The sequence below is a fragment of the Equus asinus genome, chromosome 5 (assembly GCF_041296235.1).
Source record: "Equus asinus isolate D_3611 breed Donkey chromosome 5, EquAss-T2T_v2, whole genome shotgun sequence".
Lineage (NCBI taxonomy): Eukaryota > Metazoa > Chordata > Mammalia > Perissodactyla > Equidae > Equus > Equus asinus.
In genome coordinates, this window is record NC_091794.1 from 29,906,572 (window position 1) to 29,925,012 (window position 18,441).

The following is an 18,441-nucleotide window of genomic DNA, read 5'->3' on the forward strand; positions in this document are numbered from 1 at the left end:
CATATGGAATAAAACCTTGTAAGGGAGGATGAAGGACTCTTTAAAGAGAAAGTGGCATTTGAACTGGGCTTTTTAAGAAAAATTGGAATATGCCAAGACGAGAAGAACATCACCTACACAGGGTATGGTGTGAACAAAGGCACAGAAGCTGGGAGGTGTTGGGCCTCTGTGGATGCAGCAGGTTTGCGGTTTAACTTTCCTATGACACACAAGGAAGAGCAATCGGAGATCAGTTTAGAAAGGCTGACTGGAACCAGCTTTGGAAGGCCTTGAATGTCAATCAAAGACCACTGGGCTTTCTTCCCTAGGCAACAAAGAAGAATGAGATGCTGCCAAGAGGACTGACTCTTTATCCATGCATGCACTCACTTGACACACAGCGATAAAGCACCAGGGCCTCTCTGGGGACCATTCCTGGGCTGCTCACTGCAAGATGTCCCAGCCCCCAGGACTCCTCAGCTGAGATAACTCCTCTATGGAGTTTACTACAAAGCATTCGATTAGCAGCTTTCTACACACAGCCTTTCGAGGGGAGATTTTAAGATGGTACCTTTGTCTTGTAAGCATTAGACCATATTTTAAAACATGCGAGGATATATCAAAACATCTGAAGATGTGTCCGGTGTTTGCCCAACAGAGATAATTGATTCTGCAATGTGTGCCAAATTACAGGAAACGTTCCTTTAGCATCTAAAAATAATGTTTGGTGTTTCTTCAGATATATTCTCATTGCTGCTGATATCTGCCTTGGGCCTCACAATTTTCCTTCAGTTTTCTGATTTTCAAGATATATACCGCAGAATGGAGGTGAGTGGTATTCATTGCACACCTGGCGTGACTCCTATGTGCCATGGGATCATATTTGCATTGTAATTTGCAAGTCAGTTATAACATATTCTCTCCAACCACTGAATATTGTGAGGCTATTCCTGCTGGCTGGAAGGGCAAATAACGTATCTGGATCTCACAGATGCTAGCCTCTGAGTATTTTCATATCATTAGCATCATCAGTTGGGTACATTTATCCTGTTCACACCTGAAAGACTAGGGGTACTTTAATCTTCTATGTTATCCTAGCACAATAAAATTAATATATTGATATGATAATTCTTCCAGTTTAATGTTTTTCAACATATAGGAGAAATGCTTTATAAGGTAGTTGTGAGGACTAAGAAAAAGTAGACACATAGGCCAATCATTTTCGTCTGTCAGACATTGAGCATCGGGAGTTTTATTTCAAAGTACATCACTTGATCCAGGGTTAAAATTAAATTTATTAAGAGGTTATTGGACCCAGCATTGTGAGAGAAATAAAAGAAAGAGAAGGATTGACCCTTGACCTCCAGTCTATACTTTTGTTGCAAAGATGAGCCATACCTGAGAGAAATGATAGCATGGCCACTTGAAGCCACCCATGCTTAAAAAGAACGTAAAGATACAGAGAAAAGGGAAAAATATAGAAAGGAGGAGCTCTCTCTGGGGCCTGTGGCTACCAAGAGAGGCTTCACACGGAGGACATGCAACTTGATCTAGGACCTGAAGGACAGGCTGGATTTTGCTAGGGAAGAGGTAGGGATGTTCCCATCCAGGACAAGCAGAGAGGGCTGAAGGAGTTATCTCGGAAATGGAAAAGAATGTAGGGCAGCAGCGATAAAAATCGAAAGCAAAGCTTCTTTCACAGAACACCTGGAAACTTGGCTAGTCTGGAGGCCGTGTGCTGTGGAGTGTGAGAAAGGCATGGATGGATGAAGGCAGCCAGCAACAGGAAGTCACTGAAGATATCTGAGCAGGTTTTTCAGCAGGACATTGAAGCAGATTAATTAGATTATGGCAGGAAGGCTACCTGTGACGGCAGAGAGGCTGTGGAGAGAGAAGCAGTTAGGAAATGAAAACCTAGACCATTCAGTCATTTATGAAACATTATGAAGCTCCAGGGTGTACTTGGCACTGTGGTTACAAAGACGAGTAAGATGTGGTCACTGCTCTCAAGTAGCTCAGAAGCTAGGAGGGGAGACCATCACATAAGCAAATAGTCCCAAAGCAGTGTGACAGGTGATTTCCAGGGCAAGAGATGGAGAAGTGATGAGGGCGGTGGCAAGAGTGAGGGAAAGAGCCAGGGTCTGTGCTACGAACCGACCCGCTGCCCCATCTTACAGCCTCCTCCGGACCACCCTTGCACACAGTGTGCTGTATTTCACAACCCTGAGACAGGCTGTCGCCACTTGAGGGAAACAAAAGTGTCACTTTGAAATAACTCATCTCAGAATCGAGATGAGAATTAAAGGCGAGTGTTTAGACACTGTGGAGGCTCTGGTGGCGGTGCAGCTCTGTCCCCTACACAGTCATCCATATTCTGCTCTTGGGAGTCAGAAGCAGGGCTGTGTAACTATTTTTTTTGCTATGGATGCAGCCAGCGGAAGTTGTGGCGCTCACACCTATTAAAGAAGTGTATTTGGTCGTCACTATGTACCCTTTAATCATTGAAAGGAGGGAAATGGGTGAGTCCTACTTTCATCAAGCCCTTAGATGTAGAGCTGGGAAGATACTGTCAGAAAATTTTCACCTAATTTCAATGAAAACACACTTGAACTCTGTCCCCTTATGTTCACCTATATGCCAATTTTACTGAAAGAATGAATTCCAAGTACATTTTGCTTTGGGAGATTTGTAGGTAATAATATTACTAGATGAATAATTTAATCTTATACTCTCTTCCCATCTATTTGAAAAGATAGAAATGAAGAGAGACACACAGGCTGGAAAGTGCCCAGTCTCACGTCTGTGACCCAGGGCATGTCTACTCAACATCTATCATCAGGCAGTAGAGGGAGCACAGGCCAAGAGCCGTCAGTTGTCTGAATTCTGGCTTTGTCATTCATTTCTTGGCTTTGAGTCCTTGGTCAAGGTACTGACCTTCTCGTCTGCAAAGTGGAGAAAGTAATGCCTACCCTCCAAGCCCAGAGAGTTGTTACAAATATATAAGTTAAATAATTAATACGTGTTTTCTCAAAGTGGAAGCTATGCGAAATATAACGATGGCATATTTTTTTAACAGTTCATCCCAACCATAACATCATGGAGAGTTTTGATTTTGGTGGCAGCCCTCGCTCAGTTCTGTGTGGCCTTCTTGGTAGAGGTAAAGTAATTTCTGTACGGCTCCTATTATTTTTCTGGAGAGAGAAACAAATAAAGGGTCTTGTTCTCAACAGACGCTCATTTTTAGAGCCACCACTTTTTGTCCCCCAAAGTGATAGTTATTAAGTGTTTGTAAAAACCATCCATGTTCTCTTTGGGGGAAATTCCTTGGAGAATTATTTAAAATTCTTTGAAGGATGCGTAGAAATGCTCTCAGTATCTGTAGCATAGAAAGCAAAATACCAAATTAAGTCTAATTTTGCCTCACATGAAGGCATTGTATTGTACTTTTCTAGTATTCTCGATAATCTAGTAAAGACCAGACAGGGGACCTTCCAACTCTAAAATTCAATGAGAGCTTTTAGAGTGAAGAAACGTCTTCAGGAGGGCTTCCTTAATTAAGAGTAGGGAAGCCATTGCTCAGGCGAGTCAATTCTTACCCCGGAATGTCTTCTCTTACAGCATTTCTCTTTTACTCAGTGTCACTAAATGACTTTACCTCCTCAGTGAAAGGCTCAGGTACTATTTTTTTTTAAGGGACAGTTGGAAAAAAGAAAAAAAGATTCATGTACTTTAAGTTCCTTGGGAAAAGGGATCAACCAATTTAAAACATATGCACAAATATCTTGTATATAACGAGCATAAAATTCCTCACTCTTTAACTGAGGAATTCCATTTTGGAGACTATATTTTAAAAAAAATAATCCCAAAAAAGAAAATCTACAAGGTATTCATACATCTACAATAGCATTATTTACAATGTATTAATTGCACATTATAATGTACAAGGCATTATCTACAATGGTGAAATATTAGACTTGACTCAACTGTTCCAAAGTAAGATGCTGTTTAAATAAAGTTATACAGCAATTTGAAGGAATATTATACAACTATTAAAATGATTAAGAAGACCGTAGCCACAAATTGTACATGACAGAAAGTTTAGTACAAAGTGGAATGCAAAATTTGACCAATTCTATTATTATAAATGTGTAAAAATCGTGTGTGCATGTGAACATGAAAAAGAAGGGAACCCAGAAAATGGAAAGCAAACCCATTTGATTTCTAGAGGTCATCCATTCATTCAACAAACCATTATTTGACACCTTCTATGTGGCATGTGGCAGGTAGCAGTGCTTTTTTTCTTTTCTTTTCTTTTCTGGATTTTAAGTACATTATTTTGTAGTCATTTCAGTCTGGCAGTAAAATAAATCTAAGTGAATCACCAGCCAGGATTTAACTAGAAAATCTGTGGAAATGAAAGGCTGTACACTTTTGCAGATTACTGCGAACACAAGCATGCTCTTGCTTCTCAAGGTAAAGAGCCCTGGGAGCTGCTAGACTTTGTGGGGACCGCAGGGAGACACTGCCACCGAAGCTGCAGCAATAGGCACATGGCTGAGGGGGGCCTGGGGGAACAGGGTGTGGCGGTGAGCCACCTGGATACAGGCTAATGGATGATGGTTTGATTTTCTTTTCTACCTAATTTTTCAGGATGCCATCCTTCAAAATCGAGAGCTCTGGCTGCTGATCAAGAAACAATTTGGATTCTATTCTAAAAGTCAGTATAAGAACTGGCAAAAAAAGCTGGCAGAAGACTCAACCTGGCCTCCCACAAACAGGACAGATTATTCAGACGACGGCAGAAACGGATTCTACATCAATCGAGGCTACGAAAGCTCTGAGCAGATTCCAAAAGAAAAACTCGAACTGGAGGGCCAAGCCACAGAACAGCATTTTTGGAGCAGACTGTAATCAGAATTGTTGTCAGACATGCTTCAAGCTTCCTCTTTTTCCCCTAGAAACTAAAACATTGTGGACAGGTGATGATAATCTACGCTTATTTTTTCTCTCTCCATCGGAGGGGTCAAAGGGGCTTCCCAGTGTATTGAAGCTTGCAACAAAGGACCTTAAATATGCATATTTTGACTGTATCCTCTGCCATTGAGGGAAAAAGCGCATTTCTTGGATTATTCTGTTTTTCTAATAAACTTTATTCTCCTTACACAGCATTGTCTGGTTCAAGCACACAACTTTTCAGAGTAGTGAAATTAGTAGTATGAACATCAATAGAAAAAAGGAAAATCGAAGAAGAGGTTGACCTTTGAAGATTTCAGCCATCTATTTTTATTTTCATCGACAGAAATAAAAGAATTTTGGGGGAAAAAGCCCTCTCAATAAATTGTCACAAGTTTACTTAACCTTATATTCATTGCGAAGAACATTTATGTACATATCTTCTTCCAAGGTCACAAAATTCCTCATTTTGCTCCTTTTGTATGGTTTTAATAGAGAAACAAGAATGGACGTTTACTTCAGAAAATTCAGTTCTAACTGTAGTAAGTCTGGAAGTGGAGAATGATGGAAGTTTCTGTTAATTGCATATAATCTGGTCTCGGGCACAGCTAACATCTAAGCAGACGCCACCAAAGTTGGCATCTCCCAAAGTATATTGTTTGGGGCCATTGAGCTAGAAGGTCCAGAGTAGATGACAAAGGCAATGAAATGAACTGTTAGAATGTATGTTTCACATAAAGAAGCATGACGCCTTTATTTACTCTTTTCTACTGACAGGCAAAAACCTCAAGTTCTAACTCTAAAAGTTGACCCAAACTCAGCATTGTTCATCTTACAAAACAACCCTGGGGAAGGGACCCATACATAATGTTTGTATATAAAGCATGACAATCATCATGCTACTAAACAATCTTAAGTTCCGTTTCATGTTTTCATTATCTAAATCAATTCTTAGATGCACATTAATGATCACTAAAAAGAGTACATCCTTTACAAATACATTCTGTACTCTCTTACCTTTCCTACAGATCAACCCCACCGTGACACTGAGAGGACATTTATTCCTCGTGAACATTTCAGATTACCTACGAGGCTTTCCTTGTAACAACAAATCTAATTTTGCTAACTTAGATCTTTAATGGACCACAGGAAATTAGATAACCAGTGCCATTCCATGAATGCCAATTATGTGCCTAATACTGTGATGTATGCATTCAATAATGTCTTTACAATTCCGAAATCCTTAAGATTGAAAAAGTGTTTTCAATACTTGAGCAATTTGTTACTGTAAATAGTATTAGACACTTTGTTACACGAATCAGCACATAAAGGCAAATTCCTATAAAAGCAAACCCTCTGTATTTACATTTTATTCACTTTTTTAACCTTTTCTTGGGTGCACAGCTCTTGGAGAAGAAAAATTTTCAAAATGTGTCTAATTTAGTAGCTACCAATAAAACATAAAAAGATATTTTGCTTACGATTAAGAAATGTATGTCAGGGCCAGCCTGGTGGCACAGCAGTTAAGTCTGCACGTTCTGCTTTGGCAGCTTGGGGTTCGCCGGTTCGGATCCTGGGTACAGACCTACGCACCGCTTGTCAAGCCATGCTGTGGCAGGCGTCCCACATATAAAGTGGAGGAAGATGGGCATGGATGTTAGCTCAGGGCCAATCTTCCTCAAAAAAAGAAACATATGTCAACATAAAAAATATGGTAGCTCAGGTTTCTTGAGCTGACATAACTGTATTTAGTAATCTGACCTTTAGAGTGAGAAGATTCAATTGATACACTATGACATTTAGATAGCATAAAAAGACTTTTTAAAAATCTTGATTCAATAAATGTACAGCTCTTTCCCCCGCAGTTTTCCCAGGAACCTATTAAGTATCTGATGGATGATGATCTTTATTTCACACATCATTTTGGGGGTAGCACGTGATAAAGTTGGACTCTATACTTGACTTTGCTAAAATTATGCTCAGAGAAACATTTAACAGTCTTGGGAAAAGTGATAAGAGCACAATGGACATTGGCCGCATACCAAATGGTCACTTGCAGGAAAAACAAACTGGTCAGGAATAAGCTGCCCATCATCAAGAGGGGCCATTTTTATGGGAACACTGACGACCAACTTTGTGAGCTTACCTCTAAGGGTGGAAACTACTATAGCCTTGAACACTACCTATGTGAAAAATGAGTCCTTGAGTTTCATTTAAACGTGCGTTTGTGGGGCTGGCCCCATGGCTGAGTGGTTAAGTTCGCGAGCTCCGCTGCAGCAATCTAGGGTTTCGCCGGTTCGGATCCTGGGCGCGGACATGGCACCGCTCGTCAGGCCATGCTGAGGCGGCATCCCACATGCCACAACTAGAAGGACCCACAACTAAAGAATATATACAACTATGCACCGGGGGGCTTTGGGGAGAAAAAGGAAAAAATAAAATCTTTTTTTTTTTTTTTTTTAAAAAGTGCATTTGTGACGTTATCCAGACAGCTAGGACCGTCTTCTAGAGTGCAGACATCCAGAATTCTCTAGAAAGGTTTGACTTGAGGAGCCTCAAGAGGTCTGGCCCTACTTCTGCTCCCTGTCCTACCAGCCAGTGATGTAATTCCACCACACCCACGTCTCCTGCTTTGGGTTTAGATCTGCCCTCTGCAGTCATCCTTTATTAAAAGGTAAGCACACCTTGAGCAAGGTAACGCAGTAGGCTGCTACCAATCTCCCCCAAATTTGTGAATATGAGAAAACTGCTCATTTTTGACTATTACTTGAGAGCAGGACATAAAAGGAGTAGGACACTGAATTCAGAATAAAAATGAAGAGATAATTCTGCATCATGGTACCTGGTAGAAGACACTCACAGGTCTCAGAGGACCAGTGGAGGAGGAGAAAGTTTGCGGGTTATCTGGAGACAGAGTTGACATCGTAAGAAAAGGAAAGGATTAGTCAGGGAACAAGGAAGGAAGAGAGATGGAGTCTCTTCGGGCCCCGATTGCAGCACACGACCCCTCCTATTATTATTACTCTCAACCTTGCGATTAGATTGCAAAGAATTTCTGCTCCCTGGGGAAAACCTAAATCAGGTTAATAGGTCCAAGACTTCCACTGAGTCTTCGGCTTAGTTACTTCATCTCAGTATTCCTAGTTCTCTCACTGTGCAACTCCCCCTCCTCAATATTTACTTGAACTTTTTCTTTTTTCTTTATTTAATGCCATGCTTTTAATGGTGGCACAAGAAGGATGTCATTGGCCATTAGTGTGATTTGTAGGGTAATGTTACAACATCTTGGTTATGGAGACCTGCATCCACTTTTCCCTACCTGCTGCCAACAAGAACTCCACCAGAAAGGTATTAAAAAGCAGTTTGTTTCATTCAACACATAATCAATAAAATGCAAGCATAAAATCACCACACCCCTTGATTTATAGTAAAAGCCTTAAAAAGTAACATGGATATTGTTTTCTAAATATGGCACTTTAAACCTACATTTAATGATCTCTTGCTAAGGTTAAAAGGGTCAAACCCTTGAAATACTTCAAAATCCAAAGGGACCAGTGTAACTCTGTAGAAGGAACAGCCCATTTTTGCTTGTCACACACTCCTGACAAATGAGTAGCTTCCAGGGAAATCACTGGATCTGAAACCCGGAGCAAGGAGCCCCCTCTCCTGCCCCACTCCCCATCTCCAAAGGAGCAAGGAGATGGGAGCGCACCCTCAAATAGCTTGTTAATCAAAGTTCCTCAAACTGTCTAACCAAATGCGGAATTTTCCAGTTTCTTTTCTGACCAGAAAAGGAATGTGAATTTAGATGTCAACTCTAACAATTTGGAGCTCTTAACTTTTTTTCAAAATCACATATAAACAATTCTTCATCCCTCTGGAAAAGGCAAAATAGCCACCCTTAGGGAAAAGGAAAACAGTATTTATAGAAGACAAAATATGATGTGATTTTGTTAGGATTTTCTGCTGGCTCACTCAAAAGGCTACTGCTTTTTGTTCAAGCTGCCACAGCAAATCTATGCTAGTAGGGAGAAAAATTTCCTTGGCTCAGTGATGAGATAATATCAGTATGTAATTTATTAAAGAGCCTGCCATCCATCAGTGGAATTTGGAACAATAATGATGCACTGAAAATAAGTATCCATCCAAGGTTGGCTTTTTTTTCCCCTCCTCACAAATTCCTTCAGTCCCAATATCTCTTCAGTAAACTGTTAATAGTACTTTGTTCTTTCTCTTTTTGGAAACAAGCCCAGGAGCGAGAAGGCGCCAGCAGCAGCTGTCACAAACCCAATGGTACTTATTGCTCGGTTGGCCTATAAGGAAAGGAGAAATAAAAAACACATCTTATTCTAAAGGTATCTCAGTGTCCTAACCTTTAAGCTTTAGCTTGTTTCTTAAACCAAAGATTCATTTTAACGTACAATGGATATATTTAAAGCTCAATGCAAAATTAAAATTCTGTATGAAGAAATAAATTTATAATTTTTATAATTATGACAAAGATGTAAATACACGTAGGGAAAATTTCTCATATTTATATAGCTTCTGACAGTTTATAAACTCATCATGCCACAATTCCTAATAATCATCATAGTACACCTGGGAGGTAGCATTTTCTGTTTTGCAAAACCTGAGACGTTAAAAGTGATTTGCCTGAGGTCATACCATCAGGATGTATAGACATAGCTTGAGTCTTGAACTGTGTCTTCTCCCCCTATGCAACCTCTACCCGCTAAACACACACTGGTTTGGATGGGTCTATACCAGGAAATGATTCAGGGATGCAATCTGAGCTAAATACCTGTAAGCTCTCATTTGGGAGATACAATTTCTATTCTGATAAACAAACTTCAAGAGACGTCAATACTGATGTTAACTATCATGTCAAAAATTAATTTCTCACGTAGACAAACTAAAATACACCACTCTCAAGCTCAATTGTCCATAAAGGAGTTCAGACATTTATAGCTGTAAGGGTATTAATCATCATCATGATGAGGGATCTATGAATATTCATGGTTTTCATGGCACTCAACTAATACTGCCTCCCATCTGCATGGGTTTCAGTGCAATTTTATGACCCAGAGGTCACATTCAGATGCTTCAGAGTCATCAGGTATTCTGCAAACAACAGTTGTTCGCTGGGATTTAAGAATCGGGCTTTCAAATAGAGCAACACGTTTTTCCCAAATGACTCTGGGGACCAGCCCAAATGCTGAGAATGCCCCCTGTCTAACCCACAGGCCTCCACCACTGAGCCTGCCACTCCCAAATTACTGCCACTCAATGCTACCTCCCTAACTGCAGCTTCCCTGTTGGGAACAAGCAGCAAAGGCTGTGGCCAGGAAGGCAGCACAATGACAGGAGTATTCCCTCCGTTACACCATCCTGTGGTCTACAGGGACAAGGCCTGTAATTGCAACTCCCTATTCTGCCACCATCCCCAGCTGCTGGGGAGAAGAGCACTGGCAAGCAACTGACAATCCTATTTTAGTTTGCAATTCTAATTTTCTTGATTTGTTTGGTTGGCTTTTTATTTTATTTATAATTTTTCATTAGTAGCTCCCTAAGTTATTTTTCCGGGAGAGAGTCAGAATTCACTGCAGCATAGAGCTACCCACACAGAACAGGGGGAGCAAAGAGGGGCAGAATCAGTAATCAGACAGGGATCAAAGATTATCGATCAAGCCCAGCCCCCATAGAATTCCAGGCAGATGCTGAGATCCCAAGAAGGTATGATACAGGGAAGTGTGGCAGGCAATGAGAAATAGGAAAGCACAATTGGTGTCTTTAAACAGAGGTGTCAAATGGCAGCAGGGTACAGCCCTGGGAAAGCAGCAGGATCTGTGGGTAGGGTGGCTCGAGCCAGATGCAGACCCAACTTCCTCAGTATCTTTCAGCCACTAGAAACATAAGATTTGAGAGATCCCATAAACCTGAGATCTGGGGAGGAGACAGGCAACTTGACCCTAAACCAAAATCCCCTGAGATCACACAGGCCAGCTGCAGTTATAATAAAGCCACATCCAGCATGCAGTCTCCCCAATCCCAAACACTTATTTATTTCAAGCTGCATTCTAAATGGCAAAATCCCACATAATTTGGACAATCCCTTGGAGTTATGTGTAATGGGATCTGATCCGCAAGGTTGTAACATCCCAGGATGTTCTTGGTGAACAAGCATGAACAAGAGCTTATGCTTCACGGCTTACTTAGGATTATAGGATCACCAAATCCGACTGCACACTTCATGCTTTACAGGGCTCTCTGCCTGTGGGCCATAATAAAGGCCTCATTCTGAGGATCTATACATGCCCAACGAAACTATTAGCTGAACCCGGAGCAGCTATGTCCAGATATCAGAGTAGCTGGGCCACAGATGACTGAAGGGTTTATCAAAATGCCTCTTCCCCCGAGATGCTAAGGCTGCAGTACCATGCACTGAAGCACAGCCAGCGGGTGCTGTGTGTCAGCTTGTCCAGGCCTATTCAAGGGTGCTGCCATCTTCCACTAAGACAGACACATTTTAATAACTTGTTTAGACTATCACAGTGACAAATGTTGATTTTTGAAATTTTCAAAAAATACAGAAAAGAGAAGCCCCAGACTGGGAGAAAACATTTGCAAGAGACAAATTTGATAAAGGACTATTACCTGAAAGATGCAAAGAACTCTTAAAACTCAACAATAAGAAAATGAGCAAGCAACCCAATTAAAAAAGGGGCAAAAGCTCTCAAGAGACACATCACCAAATATGCTATGCAGGTGGTAAATAAGCATGTGAAAAGATGCTCAATATCATATGTATTTTGGGAACTGCAAATTCAAATGAGTTACCACTTAGAAAGTACCTCTTAGAAAGGCTAAATTCCCAAATGCCGATGATATCAAATCCTGAAGAGGATGTGGAGCAACAGGAACTCTCACTCATTGTTGGTGAGAATGCAAAATGGTGCAGCCACTCCAGAAGACAACTTGGGGGTTTCTTACAAAACTAAACATACTCTTACATACAATCCAGCAATCATGCACCTTGGTATTTATCCAAAAGAATTGAAAACTTACAACCACACAAAAATCTGCACACAAATGTTTCTAGTAGCTTTATTCACAACTGCCAAAATTTGGAAGCAACCAAGATGTCCTTCAGTAAGTGAATGTACATCTGGACAATGGAGTATTGTTCAGTGATAAGAAGAAATGAGCTACAAACCAGGACAAAATATGGAAAAATTTTAAATGCATAAGGCTTAGACTAATTTTGACTACACAACATTCTGGAAAAGGTAAAACTATGGAGACAGTAAAGTAAGTGGTTGCTGGAGGTCTAGCAGGAAGGAGAGACGAACAGGCAGAGCATAAAGGATTTTTAGGCCAGGAACTATTCTGTATGATACTGTAATGATAAACACCTGTCATTATGCATTTGTCAAAACCTATAGAATGTACAACACAGAGACTGAGCCCTAAGGTTAACTATTTTAGGGGAGTAAAAACTTTTCCTTTACGCATCTTAGGTTCTCAACTAAGCCTCTGTAATAAAAGATGGATTAACAAGAGAAAAACAGAAGTTTATTAAAATGTACATCTCATATATACATGGGAGAAACTCAGGGAAGAGCAACTCAAAGACGTGGCTTAGAATTCAGGCTTATATAGTATCTTCAACAAAGAACAATAAATTTGTAGAGAAATGATAGGACAATGGAAAGTGGTTTTAGGCTCATGGGCAGAAATTGTGGGAAGGTAAACAAACAGGAAACTAAGAGTAGACAGAGGCTAGTTAGTAAAATTAGATCCCTCTGGTGCCCTCTCCAGGCTGATAAGTGTCTTACCTTCACCCCAGGTTGTCCCCAATGATTAACTTTTGCCCTTCCTGCTAGAGAGGGGAGGAGGGACACCTCTGAAACTCTATGTCCTGCTTTTAGGCAAATAGGGGAAGGGCAGGGAGCTTTTCTTGTACCTGCGTCTCCTCAATTGTCTTTAGCTCAAAATAATCCTTATGCCACAGTGACATATTTTGGGGGTGGCACATTCTGGTTTCCTTCACTATCGACTTTGATAATGATGCGTCAGTGTTGGTTCACCTTTTGTAACAATTATAACACACTAGTGTGGGATGTTGATGCCTGTGTATGTGTGTGTGGTTGGGGGTGGGGCGAGGTGTTACGTGGGAACTCTATACTTTCAGCTCAATTTTGCTGCAAACTTAAAACAGCTCGAAAAAGACACATTTTTTTTAAGAAAGATTTTTTAAAAAGGCATGAGGACGAAAAAGAAAGATAGGGCCACAATCCTTCCACTTTTCTCTTTTATGCATTTACAGATTTTTTTAATTGGGGGAAGTATATAGCCCTTCCCAAGAACAATGTTCTAAGCTCAGGAGCCCTAAGCCTTAAGGGGACACAAAAAATTAATCTAATACTAGCTATTATTAATATTAATACTATTAATTATCAATAATAATAAAAGTAACCCAAGTGTTGTAGTTTCTGTTAGATCAACAGAGATTTTACTGAAGATCTATAAAAACCCTAAAATACTGCAATTAAAAATGGTATCCATCTAAGGCACGCTGTTAAGGGGGATGGATAATATATAACACAATATGCTAGGATACTTCAAATATCTCCTATAATCTTCAAAACAACCTCAGTTTATAGATTAGGAAACTGATAAACAACGTGCCCAAGGTCAGTCATCTAATAAGTGGTGAGGATGGGGTTCTAACTCGGGTCAGCAGAATTTCAAAGCTTAGGTGAGTTCCTAAGGCTGGGCACCATCTTCTTCAGAACCTTCTAGAGAACAGTTCTACTAGTTGTTGAAGAATAATTAACTTTTCGTGGGTCTCGATTCTGGGTCAGAAAGGTGAAAAGATGATGGATTGCAAGTAAGAGTCAAAGCAAGAAGATGGTTCTAACTCCTTTGTATGGAGCCACATTTTTTAAAAAATTGCTGATTGAGTGCAGTGGACAACTTTAACATTAACAAGGGAGAGGGAAAGAATCTATTTCCTAGTTATACCACTAGTTTTCAACGCAAAAGTGAGCGGGAATTTGTACCTATCTCCTCTGTGTTCTGGCTCAGAAGCAATTTATTGTTACATGTGAACAGAGCATTCATTACTTTAATATATCTCCTAAAAAAATAAATTTCCAGTTGAATTATTTCCTAATGAAAACAAAATTATGTTCCATCTCCCACTTTCCCAAGCTTTTGTGAGAAGAACTGTAACCTCATTCCTTAGAATAGACGATTATATAACTGATCCACTATTTCAGGATACTGGAAGGCTTTATAGATTTATTCTGTTAGATCACTTTAATAAATCTTTAGATTAAAACATCAATGATGGAATTGCATTGGTGGGACGACAGAAAAACAGCACTTGAATCAAGCGTGCTTTTAGTTAGGAATCTGCCATACTACAAAATAGTGGTGGTAAATGACAAAAGTGCAAGCGACTTTAAAAACAGTCAATTAATCCACTAAAAATCATCCAAAATTTCAACAAATCAAAGGATCTACTTAAAAGCTCAAAATTTCTTGACACTGTCATTGCAAGGAGACAGAAACTGTTTACAAACGCACCAAGCTATGTCATCAGCTGGCCTCTTTCAGCCAACGGAAAAGAATTTCAGAATTACCATCTACGTTTTTGGCAAACGAACTTCCACTCAAAAAAAGTCAACATTCTTTTCAGTATATGAGGTTACCGATTTGAGATTGCTATACGGTTGGGGTAGTGGGAAAAAATGGAAGGACAGAGGGCAATAAGACTGACAGAAAGCTATGGTCTTGAGTCTGCTTCAGTCCCTTATAGCCCCAAATTGATGATATCCATGTTCTAGTCTCAGTTTGATCATTAATTGGCTGCATGACCTTGGACAACTCAATTCCCTCTTTGTCCTTCAGTGTTCTCATGTCTTCTCATTGTTTTCATTTTTTTGAGGCCTGGGAACCTTATGATAGTCAGTAGTTATCATTTGCCCAACGTAAGAAGCATATATCTCTTAAAGAAGACTCACCTGCTCTGAAACTCCTTCTCCATAGCGAAGCAAAGTCACAAAATGCTCACAGTTGTTGACAAATATGTCATACTCCACCTCCTGGCCAATAACAAACTCTGACCGTTGTATGACTTCTTCCACAGGGAGAGGGGAGTATGTTTCATCGTATTTATTGTTTATTCTATACGTGTCATTTCCCGCAACATCCTTCAAGAGCTGCATCTTCACCAGGGCCTTTCTGCTGAATACAGACTTGGCGCTTGTAAATGCTGCAGGAATGCCATCTTCTATAAGGAGAATTCTGGTTAGCAAGATAGATTGACCTGGCCCAGTGAACTCCAATGCCATCTGAAGACTCTGGAAGTGCAGGGAGGACTAAACCCAGCTGTGCTCCTAACTTACCATCAACCAGCAACCACTTCATCCTACCAGCCTCAAGCTCTCATTCTGTAATTTATCAATAACACTTAATACTGTATGAGTGAGAATACAAGAAAACTTTCTGAAAATTTACATCTACTCATAGAATAAATTGGGTGAGAAAACTCTATCCATTCTTGAGGAATAAGTTCTCTATCAATCAATATGATTACTACAGATCTTGATATGTTTCTAACATACTATAGATAAGATCGTTGCTCACTTTTTCTATAAAGTAGGCTCCTTTTCAGCATCTGAACCCTTCCAAACTAATACCGTTGGGTCGTAGCAATAGTGCATTATGATCAGTAGTCTCGTCCTAGCATCTAAATTGCACCTTACCCCCACCTCCACTTTTCTACATTTATTCTTTCAACTAGGCTTCAATTTGGGTCCAATCTGAAACCTGCATGGTATCCTAGTCCTCTGAGGTGTCAGCTAGTGTCAGGCTGGGGCCAAACTTTTGTCTTGCCAGTTCCTTTGGCCAAAGAACTAAGTTTTGAACCTGAACCTAATATAGTGGACACTGTCTGCTAGATGTGGCCCATGCTGTGCCCTACCCTCCTGTTACAATGCCCCAAGCCCCACCACTCCACCTTACTGCCTCTATTGATAAGCATTTGCCCAGACTGCCAGGAACCTTTGTTTCTGGCCTACCACTGTCAGTATCTGAGGCTGGACAGATGAGTCCTCAGTGTTCGGTCTAACACCAGGACCAGGTCCTTCTCCATATGCCCAAGACTGCTATGCTTGGCCATGGTTCAAGAAAATCATGGGAGGAAGGGCCTCTATATAACCAGTGGTTAGACACTTTCCCTTTTAGTAATGACTAAAAGTAAACTTTCTTTTCCACTCTTCTTTTTTTCTATCTTCTAAGCTTCTTTGCACTGGAGCAGCATTTCCAGTTAACATCTAACACATTGAAAGTTTTTACACATTACAAGCTCTTAGAGCACATATATCGTAGTTAGAACTAACAAACTTTGTTGGGGGCTGGTCTGATCAAATCAATTTACAGATGAGGAAATTGAAGCTTGGAGAGTAAAGTGGCTTGTAAAATATCACCTTAGTAGTTAATCACAGCAACAGGAATGGAGTTTCAGCCTACAGGATCAGAGCTCAGAGCTTGAACCACATTAATATGGAGCTTAAGACATGAAAATAACAAACAGCATCAAAATCTCATATTATTTTCCAGATGCGAAGACTGCAGAGATAATGTAGAGGATTACTTAGTGTTAATGACTAGATTCTGCAGAGACTAACGGCTCTGTATCATATTTGCCATTTCCAACATTCTAGAACAAGAGGCAAATATCTTAAAATGTCGCAAAAACTGCTTTGTCAAAAATTCTCAGAAGTTCCCAAGATAGTAAAACTTAGGCCTATAAACATTTCTCTTTTAAGTTATCTCAAGGAAATAATAACAGGCTATTTGTTATTTACGTACATTTTTCCCTAATAAATAAATTAATTTGTGCTCATTTCTAAATATTTTAAAAATATAGCATAAACATGTAAATATAAATCACCTATTATCCCACCACCCAGAAATAACTACTATTATTATTTTGATGTACTTCTATGTCTTTTATTAACATATGTGTATACATGTGTGCATGTGTGTGCATTCATTTATGTATATATTATTTCTTTGCAAACTGAGTAACATATTGCATATTGAATTTCTATAAGCAAATATTTATATTTATTTTCAAATAAATATTACTTCAAGATTATCTCTCATGTAATTAAACATATCCAGAAATATGATCTTATTTTTTTGAGGAAGACTGGCCCTGAGCTAACATCTGTGCCCATGTTCCTCTATTTTATATGTCGGATGCCTGCCAAAGCATGGCTTGATAAGCAGTGTGTAGGTCTGTGCCTGGGATCCGAACTGGCGAGCCCTGGGCCACCAAAGCAGAGGGCATGAACTTAACCACTATGCCACCAGGCCGGCCCCTAGAAATATGATTTTTAATGGCTGTTACTGTGGCTTTTGTTTTTGTCTATCACTCCATCCCACCACTGCCTCCTTCTTTCTGCAAAAGACCCTGTCTACGCCAATCATAGTATGCCATTCCCCTGGACACAGAGATGGTCCAGCAATGGGCAGGGGACCCCCAGTGGACCAATTAGTGTTGTTCTCCATGATTTTTCTAACTACAGTGGACACGGATTAGCTCTCTCTCCTGTTGGGTCACACAACTGTAAGAACGAGAGCATAAGGACGCTGATGGTCATCAGTTTAGCTTCTTAGAGAGTCATAGCCTACGAGAATGGAGACACTGAGAGAAAAAGTATGCAGATGTGAGACAGAGTCTTGATAGTGTTCCGACCCCTCATCCAGGCACCCCTGAGGCCAGCATCATCTCTCCCCTTTCTACAGTTTCCCTCAGTATAGGAATGAAGTTGCCTTTTTGCTTAAGCTAATTTGAGTTTGATTTCTGTTACTTGCAACTAAAAATTCTCTCAAACACAGATACCTAATATTCTGTGGTTAAATCATAATTTATTTATTTATTCCCCTATTGAACATTAAGCCATTGTCTATTTTTTAAACGATTACAAATGAGATAAAAGTGAATACCCTTATACAAAAATGTTAGTCTACATCTCTCTCAAATTTCCCAAGAATAGACTCATAGAAGTACAGTTACAGGGCCAGAGCATATGAATTCTTTTAAGACTCTTAAGATATGTGTACCGTTAAATTGTTTGTGTGAATGATTTTATCAACTTATATTTCTATCAACAATATCCTTGCGTTCATTTCATTATACCCTTACCAACACTGATTGTTATCATTTTTTTAACCTTTGCTAATGTGATAGGCATAAAATCTGTCGTTTTATTTTACAATTCATAGATGACTCAAAAGTTGAAGCCTGTAAAGATGAGTATTGGCTTTTGCTTTTCTTCTCCAAACTGTTCCCAATTCTTTACCCACTTGTTTGTTGGGATTTGGGTGTTTGCTGTCCCCTTGGCCTGAGAAAAATCTGTCTCCAAATATCATCTCCCTGGTTTCCTCACCTCTTTCAAGTCGTTCTTCAAATGTTACCTTCTTAGGAGATTT

At 39.9% G+C, this 18,441-nt stretch overlaps 2 protein-coding genes and 1 long non-coding RNA gene across 31 annotated transcripts in view; 1 reads left to right on the forward strand and 2 right to left on the reverse strand.

Moving 5' to 3' along the window:
* Positions 1 to 5,147, forward strand: part of ATP13A5 (ATPase 13A5) — a 103,809-nt gene extending 98,662 nt beyond the window's left edge. For all 3 annotated transcript variants that reach the window (XM_070509171.1, XM_070509169.1, XM_070509170.1), the window contains 3 exons: positions 719 to 807; positions 3,056 to 3,136; positions 4,630 to 5,147. In XM_070509171.1, the coding sequence (XP_070365272.1) occupies positions 719 to 807; positions 3,056 to 3,136; positions 4,630 to 4,890 (431 nt within the window). In that variant the 3' untranslated portion in view covers positions 4,891 to 5,147. The remainder of the gene's footprint in view (positions 1 to 718; positions 808 to 3,055; positions 3,137 to 4,629) is intronic.
* PLAAT1 (phospholipase A and acyltransferase 1) overlaps positions 1 to 18,441 on the reverse strand; it is a 48,341-nt gene that overhangs the window by 19,237 nt on the left and 10,663 nt on the right. For 11 of the 27 annotated variants that reach the window (XM_014843398.3, XM_044771310.2, XM_070509190.1 and 8 more), the window contains 2 exons: positions 14,961 to 15,229; positions 8,987 to 9,245 (listed from right to left, as the gene is read on the reverse strand). In XM_014843398.3, coding sequence (XP_014698884.1) covers positions 9,144 to 9,245; positions 14,961 to 15,229 — 371 coding nt within the window. In that variant the 3' untranslated portion in view covers positions 8,987 to 9,143. Of the gene's footprint in view, positions 1 to 8,986; positions 9,246 to 14,960; positions 15,230 to 18,441 lie in introns of those variants that run through there. The other 16 variants (XM_070509175.1, XM_070509179.1, XM_070509181.1 and 13 more) reach the window with 3 other exon arrangements.
* LOC139045245 (uncharacterized) lies at positions 5,135 to 6,609 on the reverse strand. The gene is made up of 2 exons (XR_011503238.1): positions 6,414 to 6,609; positions 5,135 to 5,480 (listed from the first exon to the last, which is right to left on the reverse strand). It is a non-coding gene; the product is annotated as an uncharacterized lncRNA (long non-coding RNA).